The sequence below is a fragment of the Eubalaena glacialis genome, chromosome 6, assembly GCF_028564815.1.
Source record: "Eubalaena glacialis isolate mEubGla1 chromosome 6, mEubGla1.1.hap2.+ XY, whole genome shotgun sequence".
NCBI classification, from domain to species: domain Eukaryota; kingdom Metazoa; phylum Chordata; class Mammalia; order Artiodactyla; family Balaenidae; genus Eubalaena; species Eubalaena glacialis.
The window spans coordinates 8,729,734-8,746,793 of record NC_083721.1 but is presented as its reverse complement, the minus strand read 5'-3'; the positions used below and the strand labels follow the sequence as shown (position 1 = coordinate 8,746,793).

General features: G+C 56.3%; 1 protein-coding gene across 3 annotated transcripts in view; it reads left to right on the top strand.

The window, feature by feature from the left end:
• The first annotated feature begins 1,972 nt into the window (after window positions 1-1,972).
• Window positions 1,973-17,060, top strand: part of SIM2 (SIM bHLH transcription factor 2) — a 47,781-nt gene continuing 32,693 nt past the window's right edge. The window contains exons 1-4 of one of the 3 annotated variants that reach the window (XM_061193945.1): window positions 1,973-2,270; window positions 2,377-3,750; window positions 12,135-12,217; window positions 15,249-15,338. In XM_061193945.1, the coding sequence (XP_061049928.1) occupies window positions 3,576-3,750; window positions 12,135-12,217; window positions 15,249-15,338 (348 nt within the window). In that variant the 5' untranslated portion in view covers window positions 1,973-2,270; window positions 2,377-3,575. Of the gene's footprint in view, window positions 3,751-12,134; window positions 12,218-15,248; window positions 15,339-17,060 lie in introns of all 3 variants that reach the window. The other 2 variants (XM_061193944.1, XM_061193946.1) reach the window with 2 other exon arrangements.

Here is a 17,060-nt window from a genome sequence, read left to right as displayed (position 1 = left end):
TCGGGGTGCGCCTAGGCGCTGGAAGCAGGACAGACTGGGGCTGGTGGCGTCCCGCAAGCGCGGCAAAAGCTTATTGGACTCAAGGTGTCCGACCCCTCTTTCCACCTGCCCCCTTCCTGCCCCCAGCCTCTTGTCATTCTAGATTCTACCAACTCCTTCTGGGCCAGTAGGAGAACCGCCGTTTCTGGGTGATGCCCGGGACTGAGGGGTCTTTCGTTGCCCTATGCTTCTCCCCTGCGGGCCCGTCTCCGTGCTCTGCGCAACGCGCTCGACTTTCGACTCAAAGTATAGACTAGGAGGTACTCCCTGCACCAGGAGCCCTGGAGCAAGGAATACGCAGTAGGTGTCCCAACCGGCGGCCACCGGCCGGCTTCTGATTACTCCAATTAGCACGCGTTTAGTGCTTTTTACAATTTACACAGAGCTTCTATCCTGTGGGTGTCCTAAGGGCCTCAGGCTTTCCCTTCGGCAGGGAGAGCCCTGGGACGACCCCATCCAAGCTCAGGGGTTCTTCCTTCACCATTCCACGCAGACATGACTATTCTTCCCACCTGGCGAAACCTCGAAGTTCGCGCCGAAGTACTTTGGGTTCTTTCGGTGGTGCTGTGCGGGAGCCCAGGCCCATCTCCGCGCGCTGTGTGTGTGTGTTGAATGAATGTGTTGGGGGGAGGGTGATAAAAGGCCCACTTGGGCGTTTGCTGGGGCACACTGTGGGCCCTAAAGTGCCCCACAGCCAAACATCTGCGAATCTTCAAACGCTCCGTTATGCTACGTCTCACACCACGCGATTCGAACCTGTCTCGCAGATGCAACAGCGGCTGCCACTGCTGAAGACCGGGTACCGAGATCTCAAGTACAATTTCCCGTGAAATCCGGGAACTTTGGTTTAAGGAACGTTTCTGTTCCTGTTACTTGTCGAGTTTCTCCCACTTCCACTTAACCATGTTCCTGCGATCTGGGTAATCCCTTTCAAGCCCAGGAGTAATTCTCCCGGGTGCATAATTGAGGATCGGAAATCGTGGGGGTGAGGGAAGCCTTAAATCCTCCCGAAGCCAGGAAGGTGCCGGAGCGCACACGGGGGCGGCCTGAGCAAGCGGCGGCGGGGCCCAGGCGGCAATCCCTTCCCCCCTGGAGCTCCTTCTCCCGGAAGCCGGGAGACCACAGCTGTCCCCGCAGCGGGGTGCGGGACGCCGGGCGGGGAAGCGGGCCGGGAGCCTTGCGTTTGGCCACTGCGTACCCGAGCCGCTCGCGCGCCCCACCCCCGACCCTCTGCGCGCACGGCTGGAAAAAGGAAAGCGCTCCTGGATCCGAAACCCCAAGGAAAAGTGCTGGTTCCTACATGCGCCCGGCATTTGGTGGGGAGGTACCAACTCCGAAGCTCGCGCGGCTCGGTGGTTTCGAGCAAGGCCACGGCTGTGGGTTCCGCAGGGCGCCGGAGCAGATGAGGCCGAGCCGGGGTCTGCGCACGCTGTCCTGCCCACCGAGGGAACTACGACGCCTCCAACGCCATTGAACTTCTGACCTTCAAAGGGGTCCCTGGAAAGGGTCAGGAGCGCCTGCTGCCGACGAGGTCGCCGTAGGCCCTGCCCTCCAGAGGCGGGGGAGGGAGGCGAGTACCAAGTCATTGTAATGGCAGTGAGCGCGCGGAGCCGCAGGCTCCTCCCGGGCCGGGGGAGAGAGAAGGCACCTAGACGGAGATCCTAGCGCTGGGCCCCAAGGCTCCGGCGTCTCCCCTCCCGAGCTGACCTCCAGATCAGGCCCCCACAGCCTACAGCCTCGGCACGCGTCCGAGGGACCCCAGGACCCCGCGCCCTGCGTCCACTGCGGCTGCCCTCTGACCCCGCGCGCCAGGAAGCTGGAGTCCTCCCAGAGCATGCCTCCACACCGCGTCCGGAGGGTTCGGGCTTCTAGAAGGGAAGGGATGGGGGGCTACTTCGTGGCCGGGGTAGCTAGGAGGATCCTCCGGGGTTGCAGGCACAGGGTCGGGGTGGGGTGGTGTATACTCGAGGTCCAGTGTGGCCCTGAGGGAAAGCGCCGGGACGCCCTACGGCCGGCCGCGTCTCCGACTGCGCCTCCCTACGCCAACTGCCTCCTGCCCGCATCACCCTGGCCACCACGAACGCTTGTCCGATGACCCTCGCTCGGTGCTCCTCGCCCTGAAGCACCCGCCCCAGCCGGCTTCCCTGAAATTCCTGCCGCACTGGACCGGTCTTCAGGGGCGGGTACTATTGGGCCCTGTTCCCGCCGCTGCCCAGGGCAAGGCCTCACCGGTAGGTTCGGCTCCCCCGCCCCTCTCTCCGTCCGATCCGCGCGTCCCCGCGGCCTCCAACCCCTCCGCGGGAAGGCGCCAATCTCCTTTCGCTCTCCCGTTTACAGGAGAGAAAGGGCATAAGGGTCACTTCCGAGCCCTACTCGCGCCGCTTCCTGGGGAGGGGGAGTGGTCCTTCCCCTCTGGCCTCCCCACCACCACCACTTTCGGCTCTCGGACCTGCAAACTGGGGAGAGCGAGGGCTCGGTGCCCGCGCGGGCTCGGAGGACTCAGTCCTCCTCCGCAGGGCACTCAGGCAGCGCCCGCCCAGTACCTGCGCGGGAGCCACAGAGGAGGTCTCCGCACCGCTTCCTCCCTCCCTTCCTCCTCCGCCCCTCCCCGCCGCTCCTCCTAGCGCCCAGGTCCCGCGACCCGCTCGCCAGAGCCGGTCCCCGCCGCGCGCCTTATGCGCTCACCGCGATTTCCTCGAGGCCGGGAGCGCGCGGGTCTCTCCTGGGAGAGTCCCTGGAGGCAGCGACGTGGAGGCGCGCCTGTGACTCCGGGGCCGCGGTGGGGTCGGTAGGCGAGATTGGCCGCCCCCGCCCCCGCCGCGGTCCCTCCCCCCCTTCCTGCCCCCCCTCCCCCCCGGGCCGCGGCGGCCGAGTGCTCCGCCCGAAGGCGGGTCCGCCATAAACAAACGCGGCTCGGTTGCACGTGGACCGCTGAGCTTCTGCGCCTCGCGACAGATCACGGGCTCCGGGCGCCGCATCTCCAGGCACAGGGAACCGCCAGGGAGGGCAGGAGAGCGCCCCCGGGCCGGGCCCCAGCCGCGTCCGCTCCCCTCCCGCTCCATGGCTCCGCAGCCGCAGCCGCCCGTGCCGTCCTCCAGCCCGGAGGGGCCTCGCGGCAGCGCGTACGAACACCCGGTCAAGGACTAAACCGCACCGCCGCCTCCTCGCCGGCCACTCTCCACCCCTAAGGAAAGCCGAGGCAGGGGAGACAAGAGAGAGGAAGGAAGAGCGAGCCGAAGCGAGCGGGAAGCCAGGGCTCTGGTCGCCGCGGAACAGTCCGGCCCGGAGGAGGCTGCGCCCGGGGCGGTGGCGGGAGGAGCGCGGGGCGGCGCCCCCGGGTTGCGCCGAGCTCCCGGCCCACGGCTGCAGAGAGGCGTCTTGGTGCCCCTGGTCGGCCCCACGCACCTGCCCGCGGCCGGCGCCCCACGCTCACCTGGTCTGCGGGGCCCCCTTCCCCATCGCCGCCGCTGCAGCCAGAGCGGAGCTCCGCGGGCCTGGAGCACGGCCGGGTCTAATATGCCCGGAGCCGAGGCGCGATGAAGGAGAAGTCGAAGAATGCGGCCAAGACCAGGAGGGAGAAGGAAAATGGCGAGTTTTATGAGCTGGCCAAGCTGCTCCCGCTGCCATCGGCCATCACCTCGCAGCTGGACAAGGCGTCCATCATCCGACTCACCACGAGCTACCTGAAGATGCGCGCTGTCTTTCCCGAAGGTGAGGCCGCAGGTGGGCGGCCGGGAGCACTAGGGGACCCAAGCGGGGAGCCAGAGCTGGCCCGGAGGGGCTGCCTGAGCCTTCCGGCTGGTGCCAAAACATCTTGGGGAGGTCGCTCCGGGAACTTCGGGTCCTCCTGGAGAGAGGGGCCAGGGCCCTGGTGACAGAGAGACCAGGCCATCTTCTGGCCCAGGGCTGGGGGGTAGGGGGGGCGAACCAGGGATCGTTCCATGAGCGCACTAGTCCAATCTGGTCTTTCTTCTTTCCTTCCTTCCTTTCTTCACTTCTTTAACTCCCCCTTTTATTTTTTCCTTCCTACTTTCTTTCCGTGGAGGGGAAGCACGGTGCACCCGGGGCCGGAGGTGAAGCGTCTTGCTGGCCCCTGGGAGAGAGTGGAGTACACTGGGAGACCCAGGCCCTGCAGGCCCCAGCTCCCAGCAGAGCACTTGCAGGGACTTGGGCCTCAGACTCGGGCCTCTCAGGTGGTCTCTTCTCTGCTCGCCATTCTTGGGGCTGGGGCTCTGGAGGTCAGGGTGGCAGAGACTGCTCAAACAGGTGAGCCGAGATGGGGCAGGGGAGAAAGGGAGGCGGTTAATTCGGAAATGGCAGGCAGGCCTGAGCATAGTCTTCTTTTCTAGATTGGATTATAAGCCTGGAGGGGCAGGTGCCGTGGTGGGCAAGGGTCGCCAGGACCCACGGGCCCAGCAGGCTCTCAGTGGTCAGAAGTGGTGGCGCACTGGGTGGGCATTCCCTGCCAGCACACGGCCTGTGGGTGACAGTAGCTGCCAGGTGGGCACCTCTGAGCAGCAGGGCTGGAGGAGGCCTGATCACCACGGCATCCCTTTTGGTGTCCCGGTGGTTCTGAACCGACCACCTTCCAATGTCTCTGTCCCCAGCCATGTTGCCTGCGGCCTGGCGGAAGGGATTAGGACGCTTGTCTGAGACGCTCTGCTCCAGCACCCGATGGGCACCCCCCAACCTGAAGGCCGAGGAGCCACTAGAGCTGTGGCAGCCTCTGGAGCATCAGAAGCCAGTGCACGACTAGGGAGACAACTTCAGCCACAGGGCACGGGGAGGGTCGCTGCAGAGCCGCGACAGGTGTCTCTCCAGTGCAGGGCGCCTCCATTAAGGCAGTTCCAGGCCAGGCAATCGACCTAAAGTCAGTAAACTCGACCTCTTTACGGTGGGCGCCCCTAAGTCTGTTATTTGTAATCGTCTCTGGTTCATAAACTGCCCTTTACACCACCTCCCAGGTGGAGATCCTAGGGCCTGTCCCCCAGCGTGACCTCCAGCTCTGCAGCGTGCTGGCAGGGGAGCCGAGCGCCACTGGACAGGGAGCCGAGGGGGCCAGAAGCGGTGGCCTGTCCTCACCGGAGCCTTCCAGCTGCACTGTGCGGCCAGGCGGGCACTTTCCTCCCTGGAGCAGGAGCCTGTGACCTGACTGCCACAGCCCAGAGCTCTTAGAAGGGAAAGTTCTTTTCCTTTCCAACCCCGATCAACCGAGATGCCCCCCCCCACTCCTGCCCGTCCCGCTGGGAGCTGCGGCCCAGTGGACGCTATTTGTGGGCCCTCCACCGAAGTAGAGATGATTCCTCCCCTGCTGAAGTTTTCAGTGAAAGTTAAAGGAGAATTGGGTTTTATAAGAGCCAAGTCTCCTTCCAACCCTGGGAGGAGGGATGGTAACTGGTTTGCTCGGGTGAACCGTTTCTTAATCCACATGCTGCAAAGCAGGTGTGGAGCCCAGACAGGACATAAGCCTTCTCTCCTGTCCCCCTCCCACCCCACTGGAAATACAAATTACAAAGAAATGACCAGACGATTAAATGATTTCAAGTAAGCCAGAAATTGAGGCCTGGAGAAAGGGGCTAATTGCTAGCCACTTCTTGTTTGGGGATTTCCAGGAAAGCGACTAAAAATTGGGAAGTGGTGTGTATATGCTCCTGCAAATGTTAAACTGGGTCTGTAGGTTCCAGTGCTGCGAAGCGAGGCTGCAGGCCTTGGGACCCAGAATTGCTTGGCCCTGAGCAGGTTGCAGGGATGGGCTGGCTGTGGTCTGGCCCCTGAGCACCAGGCCCCTGTGCTTTGTTCCTAGTGGTCTAGTTGAGGGGCGGCCTGGGCGTCTCCTGGGGGTGACCATTGAGATTGGAACTCCAGGAGGGGTCGGGGAGAGCTATGTGGCCCTAGAGTTTTGGAAATAGTCCTGAACCTAAGGGGTCCCGATTCATCCAAAATGGGGAGCAGGCGGTGATCTAGACTGCAGCGGCTCCTGCAGCGCTGAAGCAGGGAGCAGGGGCGCTCGCCTGCACGGTGGGCCAGCAGCCTCCGGACGCCTCCCTGCGCTCAGAGGCCTGGGGCCTGCAGACTTTCCCCCTCAAGTCAGTCTGCGACTGGAGAGTAGAGGAGCTGGGTGCCCGGGGCAGAGAAAAAGAAGAGTTTAGAAAGACCTCAATTACGCAAAATGACTCGTTCGCCCCTCCCGTGGCTCTGAAGGACGAAGGGTGGGAGCGCGGAAGCAGCATCCGAAACTGATTTAACCTGTTCTCGGGACACTGCGCCAGGGAGGCGGTGCAGGAGGCGGACGGGGCCTGGCGGAGCTGCGAGGGTCCGGACGCGGGCGTCGGGGAGGTTTTAGCGGCCAACCCGGTCCTGCGTCGCGGCGGGAACTCCTGGACCTGCTCCGGCTCTGGGCAGCGAACGGAAAGATACCGAGCGGACCCGATGTGCCCAGCGCGGCCTCGCTGTTTGATAGCCAAGCCGGATCCCTGGGTGAAGAAGAATCTAGAAGCCAAGTTAGGACTTTGGGAGTTAGAAAATGAAGAGCACAGTCCGAAGGAGCCACAGGAATCACCAGACTAACCCTCAGTATTTGAGGAAATTGAGGCCTGAGAGGGGCGGGCCTTTCCCAAGGTCCCCCGCGAGGGCAGGGCAGGCAGGAAGGCCGCTGTGTCCCCTGTGCTTCTGTGCGCAGGAGAGGCCGCTGGCCTCGGCTCCTTTCATCCCGAGACCCCCAGGCAGGAGGAGAGAAAGAGGAGCTCGGAGAAGCCCCAGGGCAGGGGCAGAGAGGCGACTGGAGCCAGGTGGACACTCCGCGGGGAGGCCAGTCCGCAAGCTTGGGGGTGCTGGCAAGCCAGACAGCCGGTTCAAGACTCGGCTCTGTCAAGCTGCCCCGCTGGGCCTCTGTCTCCTAGTCTGTAAAATGGGCCCATTAGCAACTCCATCGCTGCGCAGGGTTCCCGGGATCGGGTATGAGGAAGCAGGCGGGCACAGGTGGAAATCTACTGTGTTCTTACTCCAGTCAGTCTTTCCTGTGAGCTCACTGCCTTCCTTGGGCCAGATGCGACCTTAACGGTGGCGCGCCCCACTCGGTGGACCTCCGGGACTCACTGCCTGGATTTGGAAGATGAGCGGTTTTCTGGGTTCCCACCGTTTTCTCCCCTTTAACTGCGAACTGAGAAGTGGAAGGAAGAAGGGCAGGGAAGAGGGCAGGAGAGCAAGGCTGGCTCTGGCAGTGGATTCGGAATTGAAAGCTTAGTGAGTTAATGTGGTTGGGAAGGCCTGCTACTCACAGGGCTCAGGGAAACGCTGGGGCCCAGGGTCTCCCTGCCCTCTTTGCAGCGTGGCCTTCACTTCTGGAGAGGGGGCACTTTGGAAACACAGAAGCACCCGGGGTGGGAGAAGTCTGCTGCTCTCCGGCCATAGCTGCATGGTGACCACGCTGGGCAGGATGCAGGGCAAGTTCTGCCATCTGGTGACCCACGCTGGGCCTCAGGAGGTATGAGTCAGGGTTGCGGGAGCTCCCCGGCCAATCACCAGGGTTAGGCCTCTTCCTAGGAGCTGGGGTTCCTGTGCTCAGCTGTGGGGCAGAGGGTGGCCTCCGCTCCAGGCACTTGTACAGAAAGGGCTCGAGGAGGGACTGGCTGCAGGTGCCAGCTCAGGAGTGGAGCTGGAAGCTGAGGCTGATCGTGGGAAGAGAACAGAGCCCCTCCTCCCGCTCCCCACCAAGATCCCAGACAGGTGTGGGCGAGAGAGAGGCAGGGACTGCACCACTCATCACAACCTTTTACTCCAAAGAAGTGAACATGTCACACGCACAGTAAATGGGGTTGGAGGCCTGAATTATTCCAGTGGCTGGATTTGTCTGGGTTTAGATTCAGGCAGAGTTCTTCCCACTCAATGCGCGCGCACACACACACAGACACACACACACAGACACACACACACACACACACACACTCCTGAGTGCCAAGGGGAGGTGCGGGGGTCGGGGCGGTCCTAGAAATTGTTGTCGGGAATGGAAACGCTTTGATTTAGAGGGTTTGGTGAGGAGAAACTTGCCCTAACCCGACATGGAGTCACAGATCCGAGGCCTTTCCCTACTGCACCCCGAAATAATGTAGTTTTTTTTTTTTTAAGTAGACTTATTTTTTAGAATAAAGTGGGTTTTTACAACCCTCTCCCCGGCTCTACTTGGAAGCCTGCCAGGCTGTGCGCTGGGTCCGGGAGGGAAAGTTCACAGAGGCGGAGCGGGAAGCTCAGCAGTGGTGATGGGAACTCCAGAGCTGCGGGGGCCCTGGAGGTTGGGAGCGAGGATGTGGAGCGCGGGCGCCGCAGATTCAGCACCCGGAGGCCAGCGCCCAAGACCGGCTCGGGGCGCTCTGGGGCGCGGACTGGAAGCCTGGCCGGCGCGGCTCTGGCCACGCACGCTCCTGAGCGCGGACTCGGCCGAGGCACCCTCCCATCCTGCAAGGTCTAAGCGTCAGGCGACCGGGTCTCCGGGCGCTTCCGTTGTCTGTGGTCTGTGCATGTACAACACTGGCCCGTGGCCAGGCAGGCCGGGCTGGAATCCCCTCCCTTCCCCCACCCAGACCAAACCCTGTCGGGGCGTCTCTACCTACCACCCCCTTCACACCCCCTCCACACCCCCTCTGGGCCGCTGTGCAGCTGTGGGTTTCTAAAAGGGTGCAAAGGCCGGGCTTTTCAGGGACCCAGTGACCGCGAACCATTCCAAGGCCAGAAGAGGACTGAATTGCCACCATTTTAGATACCCAAGGTTGCCCTCGGGGAAGTGTGAGAACCGCTGTCCATCCTGAAAGTTCTTATCCAAGTCTAGACCCTTCTCTGGGGCAGGACCCATTGGTCACTGGCCACAGTGAGTCCTGCTCCCGGGTCCAGAGGAAGGAGCGAACCTAACTGCCTCCTTCAGGTCTCAACTCGTGTGTCCCCCTCATCTGAGAGGGTGACCCTATCTCACAGTGAGGGAACCCCTGCACAATGTCCCCTTTACTGGGAAATCAGATCGTTTGTGTGATTTGATGTTTATGGTCTGTGACCTGCACCTGGCTGAGGACCTGGTACAGCAGGCACCCAAGAGCTGTTTGTTGACTGACTGACTGAGCACCCAGAGAGGAGGGACCATATTTAGATAGCTTCTGTGGTGGGCAGGGCCTGACGGGGTTTAAACCAAACAGCCCGCTCGCTGAGTGTGGGTACAAGTGCAAGCACCCACAAACCCTTGGAGGCAGAGGGGAAAAGAGGACACTTGGCTCCCTTTCCCTCTGACCTAGTGGCTGACCCCCCTCCCCAGTGACCTGGCCATCTGGATTCCCAGTAGCAGGGAGTGCCCATCTGATTCCCCTATTGACACAGGTAGGGCAAGCAGGACCCCAAACCCTGGCCGGAAACCACAGGCCAGGTTTGGAACCTCCCCCGCCTTGCTCCCTTGCAGTCATTGGGATGGGGGTGGGGTGGGGATTTCCCAGAATCAGGCAAGACAGACCACCAATGGCTGATAACCTTGGAGGAGCTTAGCGCAGTCTTTTCTTACACTCCTTCCCTCATTTTTCTAACAAATAAAGCCCTTTGTTAGGTCTAGATAAGGGCCACAGGCCTAGTGCCTCACTTTTTCAGGAGTATGTATGGCTTTATAGTAACAAGATGATTTTTTTGTTACAAACTTTACCTTATTTAGTCTCTGCATTCAGCCCAAAGTAGATTTTTATGGGCCCAGGGAAAAAGTCTCGCCCATAGAGGTTTCTAATGGAAGAGCTGGCAGCACTAACACCCTGTGAGGTGGCATGGGGGTAGGGATGCTTAAGGAGAGCCTCTCCACCGTCCGCCCCCCTCGTGCCAGGTCCAAATCTCCGCTGGCAAAGCTGAGCCATCAAGAAATAATACGAAAAATTATAATGATATAAGAGAACAGGCTTTGAATTACACGGAAAAATTGTCCTGTGCAGCCAATGCACTTTTTGCATGTGAGGCCAGAGCTTTCGACAAGGCTTTTGGGAGACCCAGGCAGGGGAGTTTGGTTTGGGGGGTCATTCCCGAAGAAGGTGCAGATTTCCCCAGGTCACTGAGCCCCAGGCCCTGTCAGGAGCCAAGGCTGGAGGCGGTGGCCACAGAGAGCCGGGCAAAGGTGGCTTGGCCCAAACCAGGGGACGGGCCCAGGAGCAGGGTAAAGGACAGTTACAGAGGTGCCTTTGTCCACTTTCAGACATCAGAATTCCTGGGCCCTTATTATGTTTTTTCTTCATTCAGGCCCCGGAGGCTTTTAAATTTTGGTTCTTTCCATTTCTGGTTAAATGGAGTCAACGCCACCACCAGTAGGCCGGCCTCTTGGGTGCTGGGGAGGAAGGACCTACCGTGAGAGCCAATGGCCCTATAATATGGTCACTGTGGTCATCCTTGGGAGTGAGAGTGGGGTGGGCAGTGATTTCCTGGGGTTAAAGAGACACCTCCGTTCACGTGCTGGAGTCTGGGGGGTGCGGGGCTGCGATCATATTTGGGAGATCGGAATCTGTGGAAATTAGCCACTTCCTTATGGGGAGACCAGGATAAACCCCTAATTCTAGAGCCCAGGAGGAGAATTAAAGGCCATCCCTTTCTTAGTTGCATAATAGAAGTTGCCGAAAGAAGGGTCTCCAAAGTCTCTGCGGGGGCCCTGGGACTGGAGGTGCTCTGGGCCGGGCGGCACCCTGGCCCTGGGGGTGCGTTTTCCGCCCGCTAGGATCGAGGGTTCCAGAAGCCGCGATGCCCCGGGCGCCCCAGGGACAGTGGGGAGACCCAGGGTGCCTGCGCGACGCTCTCCGGAAACCCACTCGCCGCCGCCTGCTTGGAGGGGCTTTTCGGTCTTGGGAATGGGCCTCGGATTCGCTCTGGCCCCTGGTCGCACACTCCCAGGAGCAGCGGGCAGGGGACCGGTCAGACCTGCAATTCTGGCGGGAGGGGAGACGGACGCGCCCCCGCCACCCACAGCTCACCCGCAGGGTCGCAGCCCTGGTGGGAGGGGCGCGAGGGGCCTAGAGCCTGGGGGGCGTTCTTCGCGGGGCTGGGGGGGGCGTTGCTAGGACAGCGGTCCCCGGTCTTTGCGGCCTCGCGCCCGGCCCCGCGGCGCTCGCTGGAGGGTTTCGGGCCAGGCCACCAGCAGAGCTCCAGGGAGCGGCTGGGGTTCTCCCAGCTGGCGCTTAGCGCCGCAATCTCACCCGGCTTTCCTGCTTCCTCCCGGGCGTGCAGGCAAAGCCTGGGATCTCTGGGGTCACGGCAGCTGAGCCGAAGGCGCAAGAGAGAGATGTTCTCTCGAGCTGGGCTGCCTTGGCCCTGGTGCGCCTTCTGCAACACTGGTGGCCTTCGGGGAGGTGGTGGGGAGCAACGGAGGCCTTGGAAGGACAGTTAAGAAGCGGAGGGGCTGCGAGACCCCAATTATGTGCCAACAAACACCTCCCAGTTACCGTCTAGTATACACACGGCTCTCCCCGCCTTCGACCCGTACCCTGCCCGCCGCTGGCGACTTAGGAGTTCGCCTTCTGGAAGCCCCCAGGTAACCCCTTCCCAGGCTGTAGCTCTTGGATTGGAAGAGGGTGGGCGCTCCTGGGGCCCCAGTGAGGGCTGGAGAGTCCGGGGCGGGGGAGGGGAGAGATTACAGGGGGTTGAAAAAGTTTTGGTTTTTTTGGTTTGTTTGTTTCGTTGTTTTAATGCCGGAAAAGCTGCCTCCAGGACGGCGAGGGCTTTACGTTCGGGCCTCTCTGTCTTTGGGAAAGTGCATGGCTGCCGGCGGCGCAGGGAAGGGAGAGAGGAAGGACCCTTGGGGGGAATATTTACTGGTCAAATCGATATCCCCGTTTGGCTACGAGGATGGCCGATTTCAAAGCAGATTAGATTACTTTGTGGCATTTCAAATAAAACGGCAATTTCAGAGCCGTGAGCACGCGGGCGACCCAAGGGAAATGTGGGCCTGGCCGGCTTGGACCCAAGGCCTCGGCGGGAATTTCTCCTCTGGCCTTTTCCTTTTTAATCGAAGGCAAAGGGGCGACGGCCGGCGGGGCGCCGGGTGCTGAGGCCTCTGGCTGGGCGCTGCTGTTTACCGGTTTGCTTTATTCCCCGTCCAGGTTTAGGAGACGCGTGGGGACAGCCGAGCCGCGCGGGGCCCCTGGACAGCGTCGCCAAGGAGCTGGGATCGCACCTGCTGCAGGTAGTAGGGTCGCCGCGGGGTGAAAAGCGCCGCCGCCACCAACGGCCCTGGCCCGCGCCCGGGTAGGGGCTCCCTTCCGACCCCACCGCCCCAGTCTCCAGGGGTCCCTCCTCAAGGAGCCCCGGGCGGATCCACAGGCCGCCCCCAGGCTGCAGAGGTCTCCCGAGGCAGCGATCGGACTTCGGGCCAATTCCCCCCAACTCCCCTCGGAGGGCCGGGACTGCGTGTGGATTCCGCTCAACCGGGGCAGCCTCAGGCCAGCCCCCCATCAACCCCACACCTGGCACCCTCTCCCCCGCCCCAGCCCCAGGACTCTCTAGCCCACGAGACCTAGGCCGAAGGGCGCCCCTGGGTGTGGTTAAGTCCTCTCCAACCTTACTTCCTTCGGCAAACTTTTATGGAGCTCTTGCTCTTTGCCAGACGCTGTGCCAGGCGCCGGAGCCAAAGAAGGAGTGATCCGGCTACTCTGAGTCAGAGGGAGGCAGCCTAAAGCGTCTGACAATTGTGTGTGTCTGGAGAGGTTGCAATAGAGGAGAGACAGCATCAATAATTGAGTATTAGCAGTTGACATTTACTGAGAGTTTGCTACCGGCCAGAAGCTGTTCTAAATCTTACTATATCATCTCTCTTCACCAGCCACCTAGAGTGTGTTCTATTTTTAACTGCATTTTTTCAGAGCAAGAAGTTGAGGCACAGAAAGGTTAAGCAACATGCCTGAGGTTGCACAGCAAGTGGTGGAGCCTTGTTCAACTCAAGTGGTCCAGCTCACGACATGGTGCGACCTCCGGGGTCACCTGGCTCACGGAGGAAGTCCTTGCTTGGTTTGTGTCAGCCGCTTAGCGCCCCAGCCCGGAGCCATTCAGTCCGCGGTTACTAAACCGCCCCTGACCTCGGATTTCCTTCGCGGTGTCTGGGGCTCGGGTGGGGTAACCGTGCGCACGACCGGCCACTTCCAAGTCCGCGGCTGGCGCTAGGTGGGCACAGAAACGCCTCGTGTCTCGGAATCTTTCAAATGCCCTTTACAGAGCCTCATCAACGACCCGATTCATTCCCCCTCCCGTCATTTGTCTCTGCCACCGAAAAATGCCTACCGAGAGCTATTTTGCATTTCCTCCTTCTATTTTGTGTTTTCTTTATATGGGGGGAAAAAAAAAAAGTTGGCTACGGAACTCTGTGTCTTGGGTCAGCGAGTCGGCTCCGCGCTTCGAAAAAGCAGATCTTTTCAAAACTCTTTTGCCCCAAATGCCCTAGTGTGATTTATTTTTTTAAATGCACGCGCTGGGGAAGAGAAGATCCCGGGATGTATTTGAAACCCGAGGCTTTTACAACATAAAGCTAGTGGTGTGGGAGCCGGCCGGGAAATGGTACTCTTGGAGCCCTTCCCGCGCGCCCTGCGCTCTGCCCGCAAGCTCGGGTCCAGCTTCGTGCGCGGTATTTTAAGTGTTTGGTGCTCCTACATATTATAAGTAACACTAATATCAGAGACAACTAAGTGCCAGGGAGCTCCAGTGAAAACCTGGCGGCAAAGTCAACGCCCCCAAGTTTCTCCACTGTACATTTATTTAATTCCGGAGTGTGGCTGTGGATGGGCGGCTTTGCAGTTAATATACTTGCAAGCGCATTAGGTCGTTTGCAGCTATGAAGGCATAACCAACATTTTCCATTAAAAGTATTATTTTTTAAGTTACCGCCGGCAACTTTCAGAATTTAATTTTGATAACTTTTTCTCTTTTACTCATATGGCTGGCTGTCCAATACTATTTCATTAAATGTTATCTCTTTAATGATTTTGGAGTTAAGCAAGAATGCAAAATGTGCCAAAACGTGGATAACTTCAGAAATTGCTGAATAGTTTATATCTTTGAAAAGGAGTTTAGTTGGGGAAATATTTTGTAGCTGAGTTAGAAACATGAAAGTGGGGCTTATAATCAAGATGTTGATTTCAACCTCAGCACAGGGAAAGCTAATGATAGTTTAGTTGGCAAAGAAGTTTTTGCAGCAAAACTGTATTTGAGACAGCAGAGTGTAAGGATATCTTTCAGGTTTCACTTCTACATTCTTTTTAGGCCCCCCTCCAAAGAGGGGGCGGATTTAGAAAAACCAAAGGTAATCTGTTTTCAATTACATGCTGTAAAAATAGAATTTGTGGCCAGAAATTAATTTGGAATATTTTTTATGGGGGCAATGTTGTGGGTTGTATGGGTCTTTCACCAACTTTATTGCTTTTCTTTGGTTCTGGATCTAAAATATGAATGAGTAAATAAAATGCAGTTTCCTTTTTCAAAAGTAATTTAGTCTTTTTATCCTTGCCACGCATAAATATAATCATTACCCTTTATTTGACTTAACTACCTCTTATAATTTTACTTTATTTTTTTGAGGGCTAGCCAAGTTAGGCAAAATCAGAATATCATTTAGGTAGCTTTAATTTTTCAGAAATTGATACTTTTTCTCCTTGAATTTTGCAAAGGTTGTCTGATCTCTTGAGGATTCTAAATAATTAATTTTGTAGACATAGTCTGTTAAAAATAACCAGGTATTTTATTTTCTGGGGAGTGGTAGTGTTCGGAATTTATTATTCAAATGGTGCTTAGGGATAACTAGAAAATTGTGGCAAATAAAGCATATGTTCTAGTGGTATAAACGGCTGCCAATTATGACATGAAATGGTCTATACAGTGGTAGATTTTCCTCTAAGTACCATAGAACTCCGGATTTGTGCTAAGTGCTAAAATAACCCCAACAATAAAGCTACTACGTTTAAACTGAGCATGATAGGAATTCTCAAATGTTTTGCATGATTTTTGTGATGTAGATGTAAGACTGTTTTTAAAGTCCTTTAAAAGCATTTGAGAGCCTGGCTGGGGAACTAAACCTATAGTCCTTCTCGTGGCCCCGGGGCGCCGTTTCTGCATTTAACAATATACGTTGTTATAATACTTTATACATTTCTCCATCCCAGTGCCAGTACAATGATCAGATTTAACTCTAATGTCTATTATCTCTTACCCTGATGCTTTTTCTTTTACAGACTTTGGATGGATTTGTTTTTGTGGTAGCATCTGATGGCAAAATCATGTATATTTCGGAAACAGCTTCTGTACATTTAGGCTTGTCCCAGGTGGGTATTGTCTAATTTTATGTACAACCAAAATAATAAGTTAAGCGTTGGCGGATCTTGACAGCCTTACCCAACTTGAAAATGAGTCTGTCCTAGTGTCTACTTTCGTGCCTGAACATAATCCAAAATTACAAAATCGTCTTTTTCGGCCGGCCCGCGGGGCTTTTCTTCTCCGTGTTATGTTTCACTTTTCTACTTTCTTTTTCCTTTGGGGCTAATGCCTCATAATGTCTTTGCAACAGTCAGCCTTGTCCAATAGCCTGGACTCTGCTTATACAGTAAAGTTCTCTGCCGCTAACAAGAGCTTCACAAAGGGAGGTTTTTCAGTCCACACTTGATGGTCTGCACGTGGTATTGTGAGTTGCTATGAAAGAGAGGCAAGCTGATGTAGAACATGGATTTTATGCAGAATGTGCTTTGGGGAGAGAGAAAAGGGGGGGTAGATTTATGAGTGTTCACATGGAATTCAGGGTAATTTTTCCTGAGTTTTTCCAGTTCAGTGGTCGTTTCAGTAAAGCATTTTATATGCTTGTGATAGAAACTCATAAAACTCAGTTTACTACTGTTTTGCACAGCAAGGTCCTGGTTTCTTTAGAACATTTAAATATTACCGATTTTTCTGGAACTGTCTTCTAAAAAGGGGTTCATTCCCTAGAGGAGAGAGGTGCACTGTTTTCTCTATCCCGTCAAGCCAAGGGTTTGGTAGAGGATTTGGCTGCTTGTCTGGGCTGTGGCCAGTCTGGATGGTGGGAGAGTCTACTGATTGTTGCCATTCACATTTCTGATTTAACAAGCATGGATCATGATTCTAAGAGTCACATTGTTTTATACATATAGGGGCTAAATGTTTCTTTACATTGTGAATTATCAGAGTGCTTTTTTTCATTACAACTGAAGACACACTAGAATTAATTAGATCCAGGAAATGGGCTCCCAGGAGGCACATGAATAATCTGTACTGCACCAGCTTCCTCCTGTTAGTTAAGCCAAAATAAAACATGCCAATTAGAGTGGCTTGGGCTTTCTCATTGAAAAACAAAATTACCAGTTTGGAAACCTGCATCTGGTGTATTCCTCTTCTTTTTCCGCCAAGATGTTTTTTAAACTTTCCATTTGTTTACAACCTTCTTTTCCAATGGATGTATATCCTTATCCATGTCCAAGTGGGTTTCTGCGCCTGTGTGTTTTCTTCTGAAAAGTCTTCTAAAGCGAATCCCATATTAAACTTGTTTGGCGTTTTCTGTTCTCTTCCTCTTCTCTTCTTTTATGATACCAGGTCTCCCAGATAAGATTTATTAAAGCTTGTCTCTTTCACCTATGTGACTCATGGGATTAGTGTACTTGTAGAATGGGAAATACTATTGGAAATATGAAATTTTCTCTTTTTATATTTTCCAAAGTTATTATTCTCTGAATTTCCACCTCATTATTCTCTGAATATTTAGAATTATTTAAGGCCCTTTAGTTAGACCCAGCCTGGTTTCTACTCCTGACTTGATCTGTGGCTGAGTGCCCTTGATCAGATTCCTTAACTTTTTAAATTGTAACTTATAAAACCTTTGATAAGTCTTATAATAATGTCACAAACAAGACAAAACATTTCACATACTTTAAAAATGACTGGTCAAACATACTTTAAAATCGATAGAGTCACCTTTACTGAATATCAAATTTAGATCCGAGCTCCCTAGCAGTCAAAGCAAAAAGGGAAATGCATTTAGT